At 38.6% G+C, this 25,912-nt stretch overlaps 1 protein-coding gene across 1 annotated transcript in view; it reads left to right on the forward strand.

Annotated features, from left to right (window-relative positions):
• Positions 1-16,913, forward strand: part of LOC145673734 (uncharacterized) — a 38,606-nt gene extending 21,693 nt beyond the window's left edge. Inside the window, exons 4-5 of the mRNA XM_081743454.1 lie at positions 3,019-3,329; positions 16,731-16,913. Coding sequence (XP_081599580.1) covers positions 3,019-3,329; positions 16,731-16,829 — 410 coding nt within the window. The 3' untranslated portion in view covers positions 16,830-16,913. The remainder of the gene's footprint in view (positions 1-3,018; positions 3,330-16,730) is intronic.
• The last annotated feature ends 8,999 nt before the right edge of the window (positions 16,914-25,912 follow it).

Genomic DNA, 25,912 nt, shown 5'->3' on the forward strand with positions numbered 1-25,912 from the left:
TTGGCCTAAACAATGAAATATAATGTCGGGATCTTACATATTTCTAAACTTTGAATAATTAGCTTGAAACAATCGTTTAATCTCGAAGAATTCCTCTGAACGGTATTTTCTCCAGAGAAAAAAATCTGCAGCATGGTTTGTTCCAGGCAGATTGAGACACACTTGTTTGGATGGTTTAGGCGTGTCTAAATCAACCTTGTTCATTCCGCTAACAAGGAAATGGTCCCAACCTGACAAGCCCGAAATGGGCGAAATTTCGTATAGGTACTAATTTGAGGTTGGTGAATAATGTGGGAATAGTCATTCGATTTGCTTTCGAGTACTTTACGAGATATATAGGGTGATGCAAAACAGAATGCAACATAAGACAAATATGTAATCCGAGTCCGAATTGCACGAAATTTCGTATAGGTACTATGAGATCGGTGAATAACGTGAGAATAGTCATTCGATTCGCTTTTGAATACTTTGCTAGATATATAGGTTGATGCAAAAGTAAAATAACATAGAAGCATTCTGTAATACAACGGTACAGAACGATGAAAGCCCACACGTGGATACCAAAATGAATATGCAGAATCTCATGGCGATAATGAGGAACGCAGTGGCGTCGCAGAAAAATCTCCCGTTGAGTAAAGGGGGTTCCACATGAAAATGAAAGGAGAAACAGTGTTCGATGTTGAGATCCTGGAGAGAAGTACGAGTCTTTGAGGACACATGTCCCTGAAATCGCACCGTTTACCAATTGCAGTAGCAAATTGGAAGGTCAACATTAGAACGGAAACTGGGTTTCAGCGTTTGTAAAGTAAACAGTAATAGACAAAGTTTGGCAAAAGAAACAGCCCAATTCACATGTTCGCGTGCAGCAAGCCGCGCCTTGCTTGTCAATGTCGCTTATCTCTCTCTTACCCACGAACAGCATTATCATATGACAGTCTAATCCAAGTACATTCGAAGGTACGCAAAAGCGAATCGAATGACTGTTCCTACGTTATTCACCGACCTCAAATCAGTGCCTATAAGAAATTCCGTCCAATTCGGACTTGTCTTGTAGGAACCATTTCCTTGTAAGTTATTTATTGCGTTGCTTATTGAAAAATGCATTATGTCTTAAAAGGTAAGTTTTGATAATACTAGCATGAGATATATGAGTGTTGCATATAGGTTGCAGCCTCCCATCGTCATTTTTAAATAGTGAATTTGGATTTTCTTATGTATTGAAATTAAAATATTTTAAAATTGTAAATATTTTTACTCAGGTAATTACTGTACATGCTACATTTTAACATTAAGAGAATATTGATACCTTGTTTCCCAAATTTAAAATATTCTAAAAGTATAATTATTAATCTACTATCGTTAATATATAATGCGATGGAGCTTATTTTTCAATGATTAGAGGAAAAATAGTAAATATTTCAAAGGTAATTTGAATAAGAACACATACATAAATCTTAAGGTAAAGATTAATATTTTAGTGATTAATTATTACAAATTTATGGGTTATATAAGTTTATTTCCTTCTACCTGGAAAATGTTACGCAGTTACCAGAGGCAGTCGGCCAGAGGAACGACTTCGCTCGACGTCGTGCTACGGACTGCAAGGGAAGCAAAGAATGGGAAAGTCTATCTGAAGCATTGAGAGATTGTGGGATACCACTTTAAACATTTGGCACGACACTCTTCACGATTGACTGAAGAAGAACGCGTCAGTAACAATCGACAATCTTCCTTCGCCATTGACTACTTGGTGTGCAGAATTCTACTCTCTGATACGCGAGAGAAGATTCTTGACGACTATTTATGCGATGAGGAAGTTGTACCATTTCAAACAATGCACTCGAAAAGTCACTACGATGCAGTGATGTTGGAAATATGTATGTAAGGAAGGGGGTGTCATTACCACGTAGGGAGGTCGGGGTTGGAACCATGTGAAGAAGAGACCACTACTACGTAGTTACGTCGAAAGCATGGGCTGTTTCTACCACGTAGGTAGGTCGGAACAACGTAAAGAAGAGACCACCACCACATAGGTACGTCGAAAGCATGTAAAGAAGAGGGTGTCACTTCGACGTAGGAGGTCGGAACCATGTAAAGAAGAGATCACTACAACGTAGGAACGTCGGAAGCATGTGAGGAAGGGGATGTCACTACCATGTAGGTAGGAGGGAACCATGCAAAGAAGAGATCATTACCATGTAGGTACTTCGAAAGATGGGGTGTCACTACCACGTAGGTAGGTCGGAACAATGTAAAAAAGAGATCACTGCCACGTAGGTACGTCGAAAGCATGTAAAGAAGAGGGTGTCACTTCGACGTAGGAGGTCGGAACCATGTAAAGAAGAGATCACTACAACGTAGGAACGTCGGAAGCATGTGAGGAAGGGGATGTCACTACCATGTAGGTAGGAGGGAACCATGCAAAGAAGAGATCATTACCATGTAGGTACTTCGAAAGATAGGGTGTCACTACCACGTAGGTAGGTCGGAACAATGTAAAAAAGAGATCACTACCACGTAGGTAGTAGGATCGAAAGCCTGTGAATAAGAGGGTGTCACTTCCACGTAGGGAGATCGGAACCATGTAAAGAAGAGATCAGTACCACAGAGGGACGTCGGAAGTATATGAAGAAGAGATCACTACTACGTAGGTACATCGAAAGCATGTGAAAAAAGGTGTGTCATTATCACGTAGGTAGGTCGGAACTAAGTAGGGATCAGCACTACGTAGGTACGTCGAAAGATGAGAAGAAGGAGGTGTCAATACCACGTAAGTAGGTCGGAATCATGTAAAGAAGATATCACTACCGCGTAGGTACGTCGAAGGATGTGAAGAAGGGGGTGTTACTACCACGTAGGTAGGTTGGAACATGTAAAGAAGGGGAGGTCAGTACCACGCGAGCATATCGGCACTGAAGAGTTAAGGTGTAGTAAATAGGCAGACAAAATTCAATTCTTTCGTAATTATCTTTTAAAACTGAGACACAAAAACTTGATTAGAATTTTTCTTATTTACAGATTCAACGACTGCAACCGAAGACACAACGACCCTATTACCAACAACTGAAACAACAACCACAGAACCTCCAACTACAACGCCAGAACCTACTACAACAACACCAGAGCCTACAACAACAACACCAGAGCCTACTACAACAACACCAGAACCTACAACAATAACAACAGAACCCACAACAATAACAGAACCTACCACAACAGGAACTCCTCCGCCCGGACCTTTTGCTTGCCCTCCAGACGATGGTCTGTACCCAGATCCATATGACTGCACAAAATATTTCGTGTGTGAAGCGGGACACCCAACTCATATGGTAGGTCATATCATAATACCTATATGGTAGGTATATGGCAGGTTTACATAGAAATCACAGGAGAAAAATGTTAATTATGGTTACTGACTTAATATCTTCTACAAAGGACTTTTTTTAAAAGGAAAAGAAACGTATCCAAACATTTATGAATCTTCAAGTATATTTTTTTTTCTTTATACAGTAACAAATTTTCACTATTGTTGATTCATTTGGTTTCTTGGGCCACCTCGGAACAAACACTTGAAATGCTTTTCTGAAAAGTTTTCTATAAAATGGTCTAATTGACTTACAGATAGGACAACTATACGTCCCGTTTTAGTCCCGACTTACTATTCATCCCGCCAGTAGATGAAAAAAGTAGTATTTGTCCTGGTTTATGCAAGTGAAAGAAGTAAATAACAAACCTAGTACCTTTACTCCTTGTAAAGGTATTAATAACTAATAATAACAAAGAGGCAAGAATTGAACTGAAATTCCCTACATTAAACATGATCTATAGTTCGCAGTAGTGCTCGAAAGGCAGCAGAAGTTTTCTTTTAGCAGTTTCTTGTTTGTTGAACAAATTTCAACGTGTCTTTCATTTTTTGTAAGTATCGAATTACTTGACTCCGCCTTGTAACAAAGAGGGACAGGGAGAGGAGGGTAAGGTCTGATATCAGGGCGCTCATAAGAATAAAGGTAGACCTAAAAGTCCAGAATTGTCGGAACCTGTCCCGTTTTCAGCTGAAAAACTTATGGTCACCCTGCTTACAGAGCAAGCTAAAGTCTGAAGGTCAGTCAGTCCGGGACTATATAGTAGATGTATTAATATTTTACATCCATACTATTTTAGATTACATCTTACTTTACGCGTAACGTACGCTGAGAGGATTGCCAATCATTACGCGAGATATATTCGTGCCTAATTTCGAGGCATATTTTCTGAACCAAGCTAATAGAAAAGCGAATCTGAATGTTCCACACTCAAGTATCGCTTTGAGTTATCTTCACAATCTGCATGAATGTACGGGAAAAGTGGTGCGAAACAAACTCTCATGTACAGTCAGTGACAAAAAGTTCTTTCAGTTTAATGATCGTATGTAACTTCAGAATGGAAGGACAATTTGAGTACAGTTTTCAGTAAAATAAAAATAATGTAATTTTTTGTACGTTCTAGCCTTGAAACTCGGTGAAACAGTATACGTTCTACATATTCTCAAAATAAACTTTACCAAAGGGAAACGACTTTTCTCGATGACTCGACTTTTCTCGATGACTCGACTTTTCTCGATGACTCGACTTTTCTCGATATATGAGCGCGTCAATGAAAGACAATGATAGGTCACATTTTCTTACTTTCGAGTAAACTGGAAAAGGTTCAACATTCCCATGCAATGCAAGTAATAACACATATCAAACAAGCTTTCACTGCCATCTGCAGGAGTATTTCCCGAAATTGAACTACCTACCCCATGCCGTAAACGTCGCCAACACCTAGTGGCCCACTTTCAGGTAAACGTCGTTCGTCAATATAGAGACGAGTCGAAGGATTGCCGCTAGTGTCCCACTGGCGGCAGGGTTTCGTCGAATCGAAACAGATATCTCGCGTCGGGGTGTTGAAGTTACAACCGCGTAGCAGCGAGAACTTCGTTTTGGTCCGTTCTCCTTCGATTCGTCGCGTAGAATCGCGAAGGGACCAACACGAACTATCGCCAGTCATGTGCATGCGGCTATTACAGTATTATATATTATTTTTTTCCTGACGAATTGTTCCTAAAGTGAGCTCCGGGGGTCAAGAATAACCTCTGCCTCAACATCATTAAGTGAAAAATCTAGAGTGCGATAATTGTATGAAGTTAGATGGCAACTGTCGTCGATCATTAGAAAGTGAGTATGGCAGAACTATGAAATAAAGTAAATAGATACGCGTCATTTTGTTATAAAATTACATGGCGAACGCATTTGATCTTATCCCAAACAGCTATCGTCTAATGTACACGGTTAAAGGAGCACTGTGATTGACCAAATTAAAAAGATCTCAACTATTTATCACTTTACAAGCGACGTTTACTTCAACGTCTCCGTGGCGAAGTCGGAAGAAAGCCAGCCCAGTAATCATAAGGTTGGTGGTTGAAGCCCCCTCCGGGGTACATTTTTGGTACTTTTTTAAAGTGTTTTTTTAGACTCACCTTAATGTAAACAAATCACACATGTAGGCGATTTAACATATTTTGGGGAAGTAATTTTGTAGTTCATTGGCGTTTTGTCGCGTCTCTGCCACCGGTGGGTCGCTGGTGGTATAATTTTCAAGACGGAAGAGGGGCCACCGCGGATCATCGCTGCGGGGCCACCAATTTTTGGCGAGATTTCGCTAGTTCACCATCGGTGCTCAACCGACGCTTAGGGCATGGGGTACATACTGTTCTGTGGTCTGATACCAGCACATATTATTTGTTATCTTTAACTAACGTCTCATAATTATGTTCTGTGAACTGAAGAAAACCAGCCTATAACGTAAACGTCGCCAGAACCTAGTGGCCCACTTGCCGGTAAATGTCGATCATCGATATAGCTATGCGTCGAAGGATTGTCTCTAGTGTGCAACTGGCGGCAGGATTTCGTCGAGTCGAAACAGATATCTAGAGTCGGGGTGTTGAAGTTACCACCGCGAAGCAGCGAGGACTTCAGTTTGGTCCGCGCTCCTTTGGTTCGTCGCGGAGAATTGCAAAGGGACCAACACGAACTATCGTCAGTCATGTGAATGCGGTTATTATTACAGTTAGCAAAAAAAAAGTATTCGTCTCAAAGCGCATACAATATAAATCGAATCATATATTAAAGGAACGAAGACTTTATCGCACAATAATATGCCCGTAGGTTCATCTACACTTTCCAGCATAAAATAAAGAAAGAAAGAAAGAAATGAAACTTTGTCTTTCGTTTTCTACAGGTTACAATAAAGCAGAGAGAAGTCACATTTACTGCCAAAAAAGTATTCGTCTTGTATCTACCTGAAGCAACATACCCTTCGTAACGCGTGTCTTTTGGTACTATTTGCAGACGTTTGTGTCAGTTAGTGAACTCTAGTCGAAGTGTGTGTGTGTGTTGCTGCTGTTGGAGTGAACAACTAACAGAAATCAATCAGGGGAGACAGAATGGGCCGAAAATCAAAAGAAACAAGTGAAGAGGAAAGACGAATAATGATACGATTGTTTGGTAAGGGTAAATCCTTTAGTGAGATCAGTGATATGTTTGGTCGGCCTATTGCCACTATTAAAAGCTTTATATACAAGTTTAAAAAGACAACAACATACAAAAATCTACCGAGATCGGGGCGTCCAGCTAACGCAGCAAGATAGACGTCTCATCTTACGTAAAGTTAAGAAAACTCCAAAAATGAGTGCACCCGTCATAGCTGCGGAGCTTGAACAAGAGTCTGGAAAAAAAGTGTCAGGTCAAACTGTGAGAAACGTCCTCCATGAAGATGGATATAGAGCCCGAACAGCCCGCAGAAAACCATATATCAGCAAAACCAACAGAAAGAAGCGCCACGAGTATGCAAAAAACACACAGAAACGAGACATTCGACTTCTGGAAAAAGGTGGTTTTCACTGATGAAAGCAAATTTAATTTATTTCAATCAGATGGACGAGTTCTGGTATGGAGAAAAAAGAATTGTGAGCTGGAGGAAAAGAATCTTACAGCTACAGTGAAACATGGGGGCGGATCAGTACTTGTATGGGGGTGTATGAGTGCGAACGGGGTTGGGGAATTGTGTTTCATTGAGGGAATAATGGATCACATACCATATATCAACATCTTGAAGAAACATCTACCCACGAGTGTTGAGCAAATGGGCCTAGTAGGGGATTACATATTCATGCAAGATAACGACCCGAAACACACTGCCCTGAATACGAAGCTGTGGCTCTTATACAATACTCCGAAGTGGATGGAAACCCCTCCACAATCACTGGACATAAATCCAATTGAGAATCTATGGCACACACTGGAAACAAACATACGAAAACACCACATTTCAAATAAAACTGATCTTAAAAACGCATTGTTGACGGAATGGAGAAAAATTGCCAGGGCAACAACAGAAAATTTAGTTAGATCAATGCCAAAGAGGTTGCAGGAGGTAATACGGCTAAAAGGAGGACCCACAAAGTATTAAAATTTGGGGGACGACAATCTAAGCCATTGCAGATGAATAATGTTTCTTTGTAGACGAATACTTTTTTGGCGTGAAATATGTTTAGTTTATTTTATTTGTACCTTTTCGTATGCTTCGAATGTGAAATAATATGTGAAATTTGTATGTTTAGTAAATATATAGATAGTGTAATGAAATATTTGTGTTTCGTTCTTGCTTTTAAAACTGAGTTGAATGCAAATTATATGCGTACAAACACTTCAGTTCTGGCCGGACGAATACTTTGCTCACTTTATATATTATTTTTTTCTGACGAATTGTTCCTAAAGTGAGCTCCGGGGGTCAAAAGTAACCCCTGTCTACATCATGAAGTGGAAAATCTTTAGATGAGTGCCTCTAATTGTATGAATTTAGATAGGAACTGTCACCGATCATTAGAAAGTGAATATGGAGAACTATAAAACAAAGTAAACAAACGTGCTTCATTTTGTTATAAAGTTACATGGCAAACGCATTTTATCTGATCCCAAACGGTTATCGTAGAAAACACATGGTTAAAAGAGCACTCTGATTAGCCAAATTAAAAAGGCTTTAACGATTTATCCCTTTACAATGGATATTTTCTTCACTGCCTCCATGGCGAAGTCGGAAGAACAAGCGCCTAGTAGTCATATCATAAGGTTGATGATTCACGCCTACCCGGGGTACATTTTATTCTAGTGCTTTTAGACTCATCTTGATGTAAGCAAATCACACATATAGGCGATTTAACATATTTTGGGGGAGTAATTTTGTGGTTCATTGGCGTTCCGTCGCGTCTCTGCCACTGGTGGGCCGCTGGTAGTATAATTTTCAAAACGGAAATGGGCCACCGCGGATCGTCGCTGCGGGGCCACCAATTTTTGGCGAGATGTCGCTAGTTGCCAATCGGTTCTTCACCGACGCTAACGGCATGGGGCGGTAATGGAAGTTAATGAGAGAATTGGTGGAATGAAAGTGTGCAAGGAAACGAGAATGCTTCAACAATGCAATGGAGATGACAATCTTCTACTACATTCATTTGAGCTGATAATAAATTCGGAACCTAGCACTAGAAGTAAGGTCTTTACCACTGAGCCACCGAGATTTTGTTGTTAATATGTTATGAACTTCTAATTCTGAATTTTAAATTTAATTGTCTAATAGAGTGTTCTTTGATCAGAACCATAACACAAGGTTGGTATAGCTAATCATGCTGCCTTCAATACAGAGATGGGGGTGTGAGTCATGTGCCGTTTCACATAATCTAGAATGTGCTCTAGGTGGTTTGAAACCTAGGAAATAACTACTAGAAGTCCGCATTGTGTTTCTCGAACCATTTCTGCAGAGGATATGCACGATGGCTAGGTGTCTTATTGTCTTCGAAGATACCATCATCATGGGAGGCAAAGTGCGACATTGAGAGATGCACACACTTTTGCAGGAGATCGTGATACCGGACACCAGGCATATGTTCATCGACAACAACTGTGAAACCAAGTTTTTCCTCACATAACAATTCCCCACACCACAATCTCACACAACCGAACTACACTGTTGACACCACACACGAGATTCCCAGTGAGATATTAGGGTTCCGCCAAACATAGGTATGCATGGATTGGATTTATCAGATCAATAGACAATCTCCCATTCTTCTATTCTTCAATTCAAGTGCTCGCTGTTCCCGGCGAGTAGTTTACGTTGCTAATAATGTATAAGAAGTGGATGATACCGGAAGGCTCTGCTGGAATAACCCATACGTTCGAGTATACGGCACATGATCATTCGGGATTTGTTTCAGAATCGATCATGGTTATATTAAGTGGCTAATTGGTTCATCATGATGCACCATGAGCGCGTGTCAGATAGTGAATGTGACGCTTATTCTTATAATCAACCTTGTTCCATAAATGTTTGATATTTGTAACAAATAAAAGGTATTATTTTCTGAATCACTGTGATTCACTCTAATTTTTATTCTTATAATTGTAACAATCATCACAATCGTTGGAAGCATTGTTAATAGAATTCGTCACAACTATCTTCTGTAACTTTTATAATCAGGATGTTATAAAATAGAGAACCTACCTATACAACAAAATTGTGAAGCTATACGTCACAGTTTAAGACGATAAACACTGGTTCTTTTATCCTTAATCTAAAATTGAGCCACATTTAAAATAATACACACTTGATTCGGATACGATTTTACTTTCCTTTTATTATTTATATCTGTCTATATGGTTGTCCCTGACGAAGCTGCCCTTTTTTATATATTCTTATCTGGTTGTCCTGCCAACCACGTATTGACAATGCCATTGTTTTAACATACGAATATCTTTTTTTATATTAGCATTATCGACAATATTTTAAAACATTTTTTCTCATCTTTTGCCACCAGTCTAGTACATTTTTCGAATAACTTATTGTCAAAAATTACAAGAAAATAATAATACAAGAAAATATACAAACGTACCGTTGTATATTATGACGTCCGAACGGAATTTCCCTTTTTATTCATTAACTATCATAAAAAGGGAAAAGAATTCTGGACCGTTTATATACATATGGAAATTATTCGAGTTTTCGAATTTACGTCGTATATTTAAAAATTACAATTCATATAACTATACATATATATTATAGTTAATTCTATAACAATATCATTATCATATTTATTTATCATATTTATTTTAAATTTTTATCATCATTTTCATTTATTTACACGTTTTACCGTCGATAAGGCACATTCGAAATTAGATTAATAAGTTATTTAAGTCCTTTTTCAGGTCCATTAAATGCTGGTTATAAGCTATTTGATTCCTTTTCGGGGACATTACATGCTTTGTTACAATTTAATAATTATTTACTTGGGCATCATGAAGAAGGTTTTGAAAAAGATGTATGTGATACTCATATAGTTGTTCTGTGAACACAACATGATCGAATATAAGATATAATTAAACAAAATATAAATCGAGATTGAAATATCGATAATAATCCGGACATAACATACTAATTAACGTCTTATTAACATCACAACATGAATAATGAGATTGATATTATATGTTGGCAAACATAAGAAAAACCCATAACATTACGATATTTGTAGACATAAATTGAGTAATTGCAATCATATACATGAACTTAAGATACGAACAATACATGAAATCATAATGACGTTTGAAGCAAAATCAATTGAGTGCGGTCCCCTCAGACGCCGTAACTCCAATCTAAGTTACATATCCAACAAATTCCTTATAGAAAACAAAACTTATTAACTTCAATATATATCCTCACATTACAAAGATGTTTTTCAATGTACTTCAATAACATGGAACACGAATAATGAGATTGATAATACACATATCAAAGGAAACACATAACATTAACACATATGTTGATATAAATTGAATAATTACGATCATAGAAATGAAGTTCAAGATTCAATAACATAAAATAAGATACAATAAACCGATTCACATATCCATAAAGTGTGTTCATTTTTCCTCTACGCGGATTCAATCCATTTCACATCAATACAATCTATCCCAGGTCACGGTGTCTCATAGCTTCCATTAGATCACATTGTATACGACATTCTTCGGTACTTTCTGGGCGATTATGCATTGCTACAGCACTCGGATTCCTATGTGTGTAATTACTGCCATCTCTAAATCTCTTGTTGTTCCTGTTAAAATTACGGTTGTTATTTCCATAATTCCTGTTTACGTTACCACGGTTCGTTTGCACCTGGTTACCGGTAGCATTGTTTATTCTGCTATCGAATGTGTTTTCAAATTGTATACTTAAATTGCGCACTGGGGCATATTGTACATGACCCCGACCAGAATTGCTTTGACCTTTGTCCTGTCCTCTATTACAGTTTTGTGCTACAAATTGACTTTCATAACTCTGAAGAAGCATTATTGGATGATTAAAGTTAACACATTAAAAGCTGTTGTAATCTAAAAGGAAATAGTATCCGGATAGAAGCGATAATTCTTGATTTCGGATGACCCGGATTTAACGCTCTCAACTCATTAAATGTAGAAATTACAAATTCTGTAATATTCCTATGCAGCTTTGGATTGAAGGGTTTCGATCTTAACAACGCGTCTCGATTTGCTATCATGAAGTCGTTTTCATAATTAGAAAGCAATGCATTTTTAAAGTCAGCATACGGACGGGGATTATTCCTAATGGCTTTAAACCACGATAGACATGGTGGCAACAATACATGAGGCAGTAATTTCAAATATTGAGGTTCATCTATCCATCAATTCACACTCATCTTCAAATTTTTCGAGAAATCTCCTCGCAGTTATATCTTCCGATATACCACTAAATTTTGTGATTGAGTTCACTTCACTAACACGCAAAGATTTATTCGTTTTAACCCTTAAATACCTGTGATGGGCCCGATTCTGCTGAGATGATCGCCTCATTCTTCTTTCTCCTTCTGTACTATCTTCATTACTCGAAGATTGGTTATCTTCAAGCATTGTTCGGTGATGGCGTGCAGATTCCCAATCGTTGGATGTGGGATGTACAGGATTCATGTGCCCACCATCTTGCACTGCGCCTTCTTGACATACGATTTTCTTTTATGAAATTTAATTCATCCTGCAGTTGTTTAATCCGGTTGTCATGTTCTTCTATGACCGTCTCGATAACATTCACATAATCTTGAATGTCAGTACACCTTTGTACTATTTTGCTCATTTCATCCTCATGATGTTCAAATTTAGCTTTGATCTGTTTGTTAATTTGTTGCAACTGCTGTTGCAAACCGTCATTGCGCTGTTGCAATTGTTCCAGGCGCTCATCAACATGTTGGGCTTGCTGATTCGTCTTTTGATCTAGCTTTTCTAACTGCTGATTCGATTTAGCAAATTTTTCTTCTTGTTGCTGATTCAATTTAGCAAATTTTTCTACTTGTTGCTGATTCAATTTAGCAAATTGTTCAGCTTGTTGTCGGGACATTTCCTTCAAAATTTCCAACATATTGGATGAATCTATTGTTTGGCTGTCCATCGTTTCACCATCTATGTCACTCATTCTGCTCCGATATATAACTCGGCCGCTTCTTAAACAAATATAATTAATATCTGACTCAATTTTAGTGTTTTTTACTGAACTTCAAAAAAGTTCTTCTCAATCCCGGGTTCTGGCACCATTTATACGACGATAAACACTGGTTCTTTTATCCTTAATCTAAAATTGAGCCACATTTAAAATAATACACACTTGATTCGGATACGATTTTACTTTCCTTTTATTATTTATATCTGTCTATATGGTTGTCCCGGACGAAGCTGTCCTTTATATATATATATATATATATATATATATATATATATATATATATATATATATATATATATATATATATATATTCTTATCTGGTTATCCTGCCAACCACGTATTGACAATCTCATTATTTTAACATATGAATATCTTTTTTTTTATATCAGCATTATCGACAATATTTTAAAACATTTCTTTCTCTTCTTTTGCCGCCAGCCTAGTACATTTTTCGAATAACTTATTGTCAAAAATTACAAGAAAATAATAATACAAGAAAATATACAAACGTACCGTTGTAAGTTTCGCCACGCCCACTCTGTCCACTCCGTCGACTAAGATCGCAATGTTTTGACGCAACTATCATGGCGGAAAAAAGATTAGCCAATCAGTCGTATCGATGCTCGTTTTTTTTTAAGCTTCATTGAGTTCACAGGATGAATATAAATATGGGCAGATCATCTATTTTTTCACCATTCTCCGCAGGGGTGTAGCCAGCAGGTTTGTGTAGGGGGGGGCCATCGATTTTGAGGGGGGGCAGCTACAATGTACAAAGCCAAAAAAAAGTGTTGCTGCTAGTGTTTTTGAGGCCTGAAAGAAAGGAAAATTTTGGTTTTCTTCTGGAAAACTAAAAACACTATTTTAGATTCTTCTTCTTCTTCTTCTTCTTCTTCTTCTTATTATTATTATTATTATTATTATTATTATTATTATTATTATTATTATTATTATTATTAATAATAATAATAATAATAATAATAATAATAATAATAATAATAATAATAATTGAGCTGAGCGAAGCGAAGCTCTTATACTCGGGTTAGCCGTTTGGTTGTCCGCGAACTCCTCCTAGACCGTTTGGCCGATCTCAACCAAACTTAGCACGCTGATAGAGTATGTCGTGCTGAGTGACAACATAGGTCGAAATCAAAAATCCGATGTACCATCGAGGAATAATCACCGAAAAACGCTTCCTGATTACGTAGTTTAAGCTCGCTCAGCTCATTTCATTGCAATCGGGTATATCCATTGTATTCCTAGTAATAATAAATTATACTCAATATAGTTTTTATTATGCTTAATCAAGAACTACTGCCCTTGACCAAACGCTATACTTTTGTGAATAACTATAAAGGTAACCAAGAAAGTTCTGTCCCTTTTCGTGGAGGTCTGTGTTCAATTGGACCTCACACCGTGAGTTGAATGCGAGTGGAGATAAGGCGAACGTCAGTTGTTGGTGTGGGTATATCCAACATACTACCTGGTTGTGGCAATTCAGACACACCGTGAACTGCGTAAAGACAGAGGGAACATCGGACATCCACAGAGCGTCATAAGAGCATGTACGCTAAACGAGTTCAAATGGAGGTCAAACGCCGCTGTAGCGGGACAGAAGATATGCCAGGCCTTTGGTGAGGGTGTCGTGACGACGCGGACATTGCAGCGATGGTTTAACAAGTTTAAGGACGATGACGAAACACCCAAAAACACCACGTGCCAGAAGACCAACACATATACAAAGAGGAACTGGGACTACAATTCAGTGTGTGAAGAAACCGTTCGGCAGCACATCCATAAACTTGTGAAGCACTACAAGTTGGGTCAATGGGTCTCACATATTTTGACTCCGGGCCAGAAGGCAACGCGGCAGTCGCCTGTGTTTATTTACTATTTCGGAGCAATTTCTGTGATTTCGGAGTCGTTGACATGTGATAAAAAGAGTGTCCTATACGAAACTCCACGGCTCCGTTATCATTGGTTAGCATCCCATGAACCGATTTCAAAACAGCCGAAACCAGCGCTGTACCAGAATAAGGTCCTTCTGTGTGTTTGGTGCATCGTGCATCGGGAACTGCTACCAGCTGGTCAGAGTATCAATGCAACTGTGTAGTGTCAGCAGTTGAGCTGTGCTCAACAAAAAACTCAAAACTCTGGAGCCATCGCTTCTGAATTGCAAATGGGTCCTCGTTTACGGGACAACGTTAAGTCCCACGTGGCTAAGATGACTCAGGGCACCATTTTCGCCTTGGATGGGAAACAATATTGCAATCACTATATTCCCCGGGTATTGCACCGTCCGATTATCACCTGATTCATTCTTTGAACAATCACCTTAGAGGACGCCAGTTCAAATCCCTAGTAAAAGTCCAAAATGCACGTGATACTTTCTTCGTTTCACGGCCCACCAAGTTCTACCGCAATGGATTCCATGGCCTTCCAGAACGTTTTCAGAAGGTCGTCGATGCTGATGGGGACTATTTTTGATCTTCCAGGTTAGGTGACATATCAATGTTCGAAGGTGGTGGGTAAAAAAGCAACAAAACTTTTCTTGGTTACCTTTATATTTAAATTTAAGACCTTGTATACAGAACCTATCTACGCACGATTGATTTTCTTTGAAATTTCACTTAATTTCTTTACGGTTTCCTGACAAAAATATTTATTTATTATCCGTGACTAAAAAAAAAAAAAAAAAAAAAAAACATAATTATTTTATTAGACTGAGTAGAAATAAGAGAGAAAGCGAATGAAATCCAAATTGAATAAAAACATTGTTTCTCACCAAATTTTCCATCCTCTATGTCTTTTAAAACACTTGTTGAAGCATATAAAAATATACTGTTGTTACAAATCAGTTTAATACCTTTGTTTTATGGCTGTATTTGTAGTACCTTGTTAAAACGTTTGTCTTCAAACTGTCAAATATAAATCGCAGTAAATTGTGTAATCTGGTGTCACAAAAAAAAAAAAAAAAATCCTATTTTTCGATCGGTATAAGGAAGAGATACTATACTATTTTTCGATCGGTATGGAAAAAAAACAATATTTCTCCACACTATTTTACCATAAATCATTAATTATCAATAAACTTTGTTACTTTTAAATGAATGAAGCGAGATAATTTTACTATGATGTTTTAAAAGCTGGTCATTTGGGGGGGCCAGGAAACCATTTGGGGGGGCCCGGCCCCGATGGGCCCCCCCTTGGCTACACCCCTGCCATTCTGGGTAGTGAAGTGCACCAAATGACGGATCTGCTTTTATGAAATGAAGCCTCACACCTCTCCTACCCAAGTCCTACTTCGCCTTTTCGTGGTGGTGCTGTCAGCTTTTGCTGGAGATAGGGTATAAAACCCCTGTGGAAGGTAAGAGGTCAAAAAAGTGGACCTGGTCCTCCAGGTTGGGGGTTGAGCGATAGGCCAACAACCTATCCTCGTAAAAAGAGCAATGTTAAGAAACCTAACAACAAGGCTCGGAATTGGCCGGAAAACAAGGAACAACAGACAATGCAGAGTAGAAAGGACAACGATAATCGGAAGAAAGAGAATGAGAGGACGACAAAGTAAAAGATGGTTAGAAGACGTCGGGGAACACCTAAGTGCAATGGGCATTCGGGGATGGAAAGACAGAGCTAGAGACAGAATTAAATGGCGAGGCGTTATTAAAGATGTCGTAGCCCACATTGGGCTGTAGCGCAAAAGAAGAAGAAAAAGAAGAAGAAGATCACCCATTTTATAACATCCTTGTTTATAATGGTACAGATTGTTAGGAACACCCACCGTTATTTTTTAAAATTATTAACTAGTGATGTTAGTGATATAATTCATTTTAGATTAGTTGCTAATGCTGATGTAAGAAAGTAACTAGGAAATCAAATTACTTAGCTTAAACAATTACGTTTTTCCAAGTGGCGTTAGAAAAGCAAGCGCTAATTAAAGTGTCAATTATGTTATTCGATAATCTACAACGAAGAAGAAATTTAATATTTACTGATAATATAAGAAATAATATGCCATGAAAAATGTGACAATCTAGGAATATTTTTTAAATTAGTTATTTGTGCAATGTCCAATAACGAAAGTGATTTTAAGTTATAACATGAAAACTACCTTTTATGGTAAATGTGTTGTTCTAATGTTTGGTTTTACTTTTCAGGACTGCCCATCTGACTTATGGTTCAACCCTGATGATTTGATTTGTGACAACCCCGAGCATTCCAATTGTCATGCAAATCAATATGCTAAACAGGCATAAATTTACATTAAGAAGATAAAAATAACATATCTTTTCTAAGATTGTTAATTCATTGAAAATTAATACATTATGATTTTTAGCTTATTGATTTAATATAACTACTACCTTTTAAGAAACTGCACACCCATATCTTTCTGTTTAGCTTTGAACGTGCAACATCATCGTCATCCCCTTATGCGTGGGACCTTGAATGTATAACCTGCAGAGGTCTTTCCCATCCCCCAAACATTTCTGGAACAATAACATAAAAATTAGTGATGTGCACAAAAACCTTTTTTTATTTTTATTATTATTTTTTTTTTTTTTTGGTTTATGATATTTAGAAGAAATTAAACCTTTTGAAAACTTGCAAAAAAAGATTCGATTTTCCATCGAAAACCAGTTTTTATTCTTTATCTAAAACCTGTTTCGATTTTAAAACTGGTTCAGTTTTCTACCAAACCGGTCTCAATTCTCTACAGACTGGGTTCCGGAATTTTATAAAGACCGGTTTTACCTATCCTTAATGGAAACCCGATTAAATAAAACATAGATGGCAGCATCTTGCAGTTCTAAATAGGTAAAATTAAAGTCATACGAGTAATGATATAACATCCATTTCTGGGTATCTGGTAATTATTTCGGCCACCTTGCTGAGCTTAATCATGTGTTTCAACATTCTTCCTTGCTCCTTGGAGAAGGGATTGGCATTAGTTGTACAGCTTCCATTTACTGTGGTTCTAAATATCCAAGTACAGCTTTGAGGTCCGCAAGCATCACTGAAATTGTTCACGTAACCCGTAGTATTTGACAGGTGTTAACCTCTACCTTACGTTAACGTAATTAGACACCTTACTTGCTAATTGTATAGAAGCACTGTAACATGCCACTGTTTTGCTTCTGTGCTATAACTATTATAATAGTGCTCAACTTCAGTAAAGAAAAAAATATGGAGTTCATGAACAAAATCTTCAGTGCAACTGGAGGTAAATGATATAACTTTTCCCATATTAATGTACACAAATTGCTGAACATGCATTTCTGGAGAATGAATATTCAGAGTGTTTCAAAATGAATATCAGGGTTTAAGGCTTCGTATAGATATACCACATTGATTCGACACCTACTCTTCCGCTCAAAGCACTGCTATCGGCTGAAGGAATTCCACTCACTTTCTCTCGCTTAGCAACAGCTGAACGCTTATTGGCTCAACGCGTGGGTTTGAGCTTTAGTTCGCATTTTTGACACGGATCAAGAGATTTTGGCAGCACTCTAGTATTTCTTACAATAAACTTACAATTATAAATAATACCTCAAATAAAAAAGCAACTCAAACAATTTTGTACGCACCCATGCCAGGGCGTCATTTAGGGAGGGCAGGAGGGGGCAATTGTCCCCCCAAGAGTTTGAGTAATACATATACTTTAATCTATTGACTACTAATATACTAGTACAAAACGTGAAAGTTTTCATATATCGGTGGTGCTCTTGCCCCCCTCAAGCGAAGTCTGAAATGACGCCCCTGACCCAGTGTTGGGCAAAATCAATTGAAATCAATTGCAATTGATCAATCAATTGAAAGTAATTGCTCTCAAAATCAATTGCAATTGATTTCAATTTGTAATTGACAATTAGTTTCAATTGCAATTGAATTCAATCATAAAATTTGCAATTAAATTTCCGTCAATTGTCAATTGTTAATTGGTCACCAGGCAATTGAAACTTTTAATTGTTAATTGTCAATTGCAAAGGGTGCAATTGAAACATTTAATTGTTAATTGCAATTGACAATTGAAACTTGTAATTGTTAATTGTAATTGTTAATTGGAATTGAAATCAGCAATTAAAACTGAAGATAAGATGTGAGTATATTGTGTTGTCCACTTGTTACTGTTTTACATATTTCAAATGAGGTACTTATAAGAAATGCTGGATACCTATCATCCCTTTCCCCCCTGGGAAGAAAGCCGTGAAACTAAGTATTTTTAAAATATATTATGTTTATGGCTCTATCCCCCTCGAAAGAACTCTATATACCGTCACGCATACAATAGTAATGGGCACGAGCGAGTTCGAGCGAGTTTTCTTTAAAACACGACTCGACTCGAAGCAGAAATCTTTGAGCTCGACTCGAGATCTCGGCTCGAAAAATTTCCCCCAACTCGACTCGAATTCGGATCGAGTTTCCAGTCGAGTCGAGCCAATTCGAGCTAAATCCTTTGTGTAGTTCCAAGTACTACTATCTTCAAGTATCCTACATAGACAATATAATTATCAATGATACTACTACTATAACTAATTATTATTATAACACCGTGTACCTGTATAAACATGGAATATAGGCGGCGGAATATACGTATAAACATGGAAAGTACCTACAGTATATACTTATATTGGTGCTCACGGCGTCATTAACTTGTTCCGGCACCAACGAATTTCGAGGTACTTTGTTTTGCATCTTTTGTGTGTGTTTTGTGCCGCGCTATGCGCCTATTCCCACATTTTGTGCATCACCGGAAGTGGGTCACATTGGGCCTACAAATATGGCGGAACAAGTTATTTCTGTTCCGCCACCAATGAATTTCGAGGTCCTTTCCTTGACATTGCTTTGTGCTGTTTTGTGCGTCTACTTCCACGTTTTGTGCGTCATGGGAAGTGGGTTAAAATTATTAGGATTAAGATTTAGAATTTAGATTTCTGGGCTTTCGGCATCTAAGGCCATTTAGCCCGTCACGTTTGAGGGATCACATCCCTCGGCGAGCATACTATCCGGGGGAAGGGAAGGAAGAAAGGATTGGGGAAGGAAGGAAGCGGCCTGGGACCTATAAGTTAGGTACCACCCCGGCATTTGCCTGGTGTGGATGAGGAAAACCCAGGAAAACCTCATTCAGGGTGGCTGGCCTGAAAAAGCTGTTACGCTTTATCAACCGAGTGCCCCCACAGAGAATCGAACCCGGGACCGCTCGCACCGAAGGCGAGAGCGTTAGCGACTACGCTATGGGTTAAAATGAGTCCCCAAGGTGGGACGAAAATAAATGAGTGTTCCGTCACCAACGAATTTCGAGGTCGCTACTTTCGCATCGTTTAGTGTCAGTTTCTTGCCATTGTAAGCGCGTATTTTCACGTTTTGTGCGTCACCGGAAGTGGGTCAAAATGGGCTTCCAAGATGGGTCGAAACTGACCAAGAGTTCCGCCACTATCGAATTTCAAGGTCGTTAATTTCACATCGCGTACCCTTTTGTGCGTCTATTTCGACGTTTTGTGCGCCACTGGAAGAGAGTCAAAATGGGCCTCGAAGGTGGGATGAAAATGACCCACTGCTCCGCCACTACCAAATTTCGAGGTCCTTTCTTTTGCATCGACTAGTGAATTTTCGTGCCGTTTCGTGCCCTTATTTCCACGTTTTGTGCGTCACCAAGAGTGGGTCAAAATGGCCTTCCAAGATGGGACGAAAATGACCAAGAGTTCCGCCCTATCGAATTTTGAGGTCGTTAATTTCACATCGCGCACCCTTTTGTGCGCCTATTTCAACGTTTTGTGCGTCACTGGAAGACGGTAAAAATGGGACTCGAAGGTGGGATGAAAATGACCCACTGCTCCGCCACTACCGAATTTCGAGGTTCTTCCTTTTGCCTCGACTAGTGAATTTTCGTGCCGTTTCGTGCCCCCATTTCCACGTTTTGTGCGTCACCAGAAGTGGGTCAAAATGTGCTTCCAAGATGGGACGAAAACGACCCACTGTTCCGCCACTATCGAATTTCGAGTTCGTTAATTTGACATCGCGTACCCTTTTGTGTGCCTATTTCGACGTTTTGTGCGTCACTGGAAGACGGTCAAAATGGGCCTCGAAGGTGGGACGAAAATGACCCACTGCACCACCACTACCGAATTTCGTGGTCCTTCCTTTCGCATCGACTAGTGAATATTCCTTGCCCTTATTTCTACGTTTTGCGCGTCACCAGTGTGTGTCAAAACGGGCCTCCAAAGTGTGGTGAAAATGACCCACTGTTCCGCCACTATCGAATTTCTAGGTCGTTTCTTTCGCATCGTTTAGTGCCTATTTTTTAAAAAAGTTTTCTGTGTCTACTTCCTCGTCTTGTGCGTCACCGGAAGTGAGTTAAACGGGCCTTTAAAGTGGGAGTTAAATGGCTCACTGTTCCGCCACTATCGAATTTCGGGGTCGGTTCTTTCTCATCGTTTAGTTCCTGTTTTGTACGTTTTTTGCGACACCGGAAATGTGTCAAAATGGGCCTCCAAAGTGTGACGAAAATTACCCACTGCTTCGCCACTACCGAATTTCGTGGTCCTTCCTTTCGCATCGACTAGTGAATGTTTCGTGCCGCTTCGAGCCCTTATTTCCACGTTTTGCGCGTCACCAGAAGTGTGTCAAAATGGGCTTCCAAAGTGTGACGAAAATGACTCACTGTTCCGCCACTACCGAATTTCGAGGTCCTTCCTTTCGCATTGACTAGTGCCTGTTTTGTTCCGTTTTGTGCCCCCATTTCCACGTTTTGTTCGTCACCAAAAGTGTGTCAAGATGAGCCTCCAAGATGTGACGAAAATGACCCACTGTTCCGATACTATCGAATTTCTGGATCGTTACTTTCGTTTCGTTTAGTGCCTTTTTTAAAAAGTTTTCTGCACCTATTTCTCGTCTTGTGCATCACCCGAGGTGAGTTAAACGGGCCTTTAAAGTGGGAGTTTAACGTCTCACTGTTCTGCCACTATGTAATTTCGGGGTTGGTTCTTTGGCATCGTTTAGTGCCTGTTTTGTAAGTTTTGTGCGTCACCGGAAGTGGGTCAAAGTGGACCTACGAATATAGTGAAACAAGTTAATGCTGTTCCGCTACCAACGAATTTGGAGGACGTTTCCTTCACATCGTTTAGTGTGAACACCGTTCTGTTCGCCTACTTCCACGTTTTGAGCATCACCAGAAATGCGTCAAAATGGTCCATCAAGGTGTGAGGAAATAGAACCATTGTTCCGCCACTATCGAATTTGGAGGTCGTTTCTTTCGCATCGTATAGTGCCTACTTTGTATCGTTTTGTGCTCCTATTTCCACTTTAGTGCGACAACGAAAATGGGTCAAAATGTCCTACAAGTATAGCGGAATAAGAGCACAAATCATGCACAAGCGCCATTTTCACCATCGAATGTCGAGGTCGTTTCCTTCACATTTTTTATGCATGATTTGTGTCGCTTTGTGCACCAGTGGAAGTGGGTCAAAATGGACCTTGAAAGTGGAATGAATATGTCTTTTTCTGCCATATTTGTAGGTCGTCTTTGACCCACCTTTGCTGGCGCACAAAACGTGAAAATATGCGCAGAAACTGTAAAAACATGCACTAAACAATGCGAAAAAAGCGATCTCGAAATTCGATACTGGTGCGAGAGTGGGTAATTTTTCTTCCCACATTGAATGCCCATTTTGACCCACTACCATTGATTCAAAAAACGTGGAAATAGGCTTACAAAACGGTAGAAACACGATGTGAAGGAAACGACCTCAAAATCGTTCCTGACGGAACAACATTAACTTGTTCCGCCATATTTGTAGGATAACATGGACCCATTTCCGGTGACGCAGAAAACGAGGAAATAGGCGCACAAAACGACACAAAAATGGAAATTTAGCTTAATTATATGGAAATTTTAAGTTTGTAAGCTTAATTATATGGAAAATTTTATACATTTTGCCTTTACGTTGATTTGGGACTCAAATTTTATTCTTTTTTCCACTGAAAAGTATCTATAATTCAACAAGGAAATAATTATAATAATTATCTATATAATTGAATTCATTGTAATTTGGTCCATAACGAACACTTTACGGATTTGACACTAATATCGGTCATTTTCGATTGATCAATTGCAATTGATTCTCCTTTATTAATGGCCAACTGCAATTAGCAATTAACCATTACTTACTTCAATTGTTAATTGCAATTAACAATTAAATTTACAGATTAATTGTTAATTGTTAATTCAATTGAAATTTGCCCAACTCTGCCCTGACCCATGCACATATTTCTTGTGTTTGCCATTAGAAAGCGCTACTATATAGCAAAGATGGCGATTACTGAGCAGAAAGCTTTTTGTTTTATATTTTGTGAACACTGAATTTGTAGTTACAGTGCAACTGTCTGTGTGAAGAACTTTAAGGAGACGCTTACAACTACGTCTTTATCGTTTACAGTTGCTTCAAGCTCTAAAGCCTAAAGACTACGGTCTATGTGCCGACTTTGGAACTGAAATGTTGCTGCATGACGAAGAATTTCTGGATCGTGTCGTCTTCAGTGATGAATCAACATTTCACCTAAGTGGTGATGTGAACACTTATAATGTTCGCATTTGGGAGTCGCAAGTCCCCACGAGATGGTACAGTAAGAGACACTTCTGGATGGTACGCCCATATGGAAATTTACGGCAGAAGTGTACCATCCAGAAGTGTCCCTTACTGTACAGTTGCAACGAGACTCCCCTAAATTGAATGTGTTTTGTGATATATCCCAGCGGAAAGTTTATGTGCCTTTCTCGCCTATCGACTCGATGGATACTGTGTGACAAATAGTGGACACATTGAACACCTGTGGCAAAAGCTGTTTGAGTTTCTCTTTCATTTGATGTATTGTTTATAATTGTTCGTTAAATGTAATAATACTACAAAGCCCTAAAACCCCGACATTCATTTTGAAATACCCTGTATAAACTCGATTTTATGTTCCAACACGACCTTAATGATTAGGAATGGTGCCACTATTGAGATACACCTTTGTAAACCGAGACGAGAGCAATACTCAACACACTGAGACTTACTCGTGACAACACTGAGATCGAGGTAGACAATTGTATTCCGAGGCGATACCAAGACAAGAGTGAGCCCAATCTCGAAAGTCTCAATTATCGACAAAGGAATTCTCAAATTATCTTTACTCAAAATTCGTGTACTGTTACGTTATTTATGAGATGGTGAAACAATTGCTCTTGGATAGTCGTAGTCACAGTGGTATACATAAAAAGGGGAGTAAATGCCACCTTTGATCACGTGGTATATCGAAAGTGTTTTAAGCAGTGCACAGGTCAGAGTACCTATATTACCAAGTATCTTATCTACCTTGGTAATATAGGTAGAACCAAGTACCTTATTTAAGTACATATATGGTTTTTAAAAACCAAACAAATCGCTTTACTGTTAACATCAACTTGATATATCAAATCGTTCCAGATATATGATAAACGTTAGTGAAGTTTGTAACATTGGTTACAATTATGTAATTATGAGGACTTGTTCTAATTAAAACTATTAAAAACTATTGATATAGTGTTATAAAAGCAGAGGAAAACAACAATCATAATTTTAAAAAAATTCACAAACGCTATCTTAAGTAGGTTTCAAACTTTACCAATGTTTATCGTATTTCCGAAACTTTTTCAGATATTAAAAGGATGAAAACGGCAAAATGATTTGTTCGTCTATTGGAAACCATAGAACTACTGAAATATGATACTTATGTGAGCATTTTTAAAGGGTAAATTCTTTCAAAAAGAGAGAATTTTTCAACCTCATGTAACTTTCTTCTTATTCATTCAAAATACAACATATTATTTTCATGATATCCAATTCTAAAGTACTTGGGTGTGCGTTGCCCCGTCTGATTCAGCTTTTCTGTTAGTGTTGTAGAGTTTTCCAAAATTTGGATATTTGTGATAATGTGACGTTCCTAGTGTTTGCAACACTGAATAATAAAATGAAATGAAATCTTTGAGTTCTGCTTCCCATGGTTATGCCGGGTAGGCTAAAGGAGACGGTGATGATGAGTAATGAATGATATAGTGGAATGAAGAAAGTGGGAGGAAACGGGAGAACCCCGAGGAAACCCACGCACACGGTGTTTGTCCACCACAAAGTTCACTTGGCGGGGGCTGGGATCGAACCCGGGACCCCAAGCACCAGAGGTGAAAGCTTTACCACTGAGCCACCGCGGCCCGCTGAATAGTAAGTGTGGTATTGTAAGTATTCGTTTAACCTGAACATTCCAAACATACAATAATCTGACGTAGTGACATTTGAAAAAACAATGTAACTTTAAGTTAGGTTGGCGAACATTGTTCATCTTTTGGTATTGTGGCGAATGTCAAACAATTTTCATAATTTGTGTTTGCTTCGTACAAAATTTTAGCATTTTATGTATACAGGGTGGTGGGTAACTCCACCGAAAAACTTTGGGAGGCAGTTCCTTATACGAGATGAAAGAAAAAAGTTCTAATAAACATGGACCGAAAAACGTCTCTTTTAAAATTATGAACTGCCGAAAATTAGAAATATCACGTTTCAAAACTATAGGGTCATCACCAGTTCCTGGCTTAGAAGCTATAGGGCCTATCCCAAGCGGTTTAAGGAATTACACAGGAACTGGTATACGCTCTATCTAAATATCCATGTTTCAGAATTCACCGGTACCAGCGAAACGAACACACCATTAGTACTTAAAGGAGTATCCCTATACTTCAACTTCCTTTTTACAGTTCCTTTCACCGATAACGGAGGATAGTAAAACATGGATATTTAGATAGAGCATATACTAGTTCCTGTGTAATTCCTTAAACCGCTTGGGATAGGTCTTATAGTTTCTAAGTTAGGGAGTTTTGAAAAGTGATTTTTCGAATTTTCAATGGATCATAACTCTGAACGGAGACGTTTTTCGGCCCATGTTTATTAGAACTTTTTTCTTTCATTTCGTGTAAGGAATCGCCTCCCAAAGTTTTTCGCTGGAGTTACCTACTGCCCTGTATATTTGTTCAGAACTTACAAGGTTGTCTCAAGTTTTAAAAATGACACCCTGTATAATGCATTACAACCTTACAAATTAGTATAAGAATATATTTAAGATGAAGTCAGAACTACGCAAGATATGAAAGTTTGGATCTAACTCGTTTGAGATCCAACCCAAGATCGTGAATAACAAAAAGAATTCTCTCGGTATTATACCATAAATTTTCAGGAATTCCGTTATAAAATGTCAACTAAACTCATAGATGTAAAACAAAACATACTGTAGCACAAAGGCGCACACACGAAGGAGAGAGTCCGGACCCCCCCCC

This window comes from Thermobia domestica, chromosome 17 (genome assembly GCF_964235325.1).
Source record: "Thermobia domestica chromosome 17, izTheDome1.hap1.1, whole genome shotgun sequence".
Lineage (NCBI taxonomy): Eukaryota > Metazoa > Arthropoda > Insecta > Zygentoma > Lepismatidae > Thermobia > Thermobia domestica.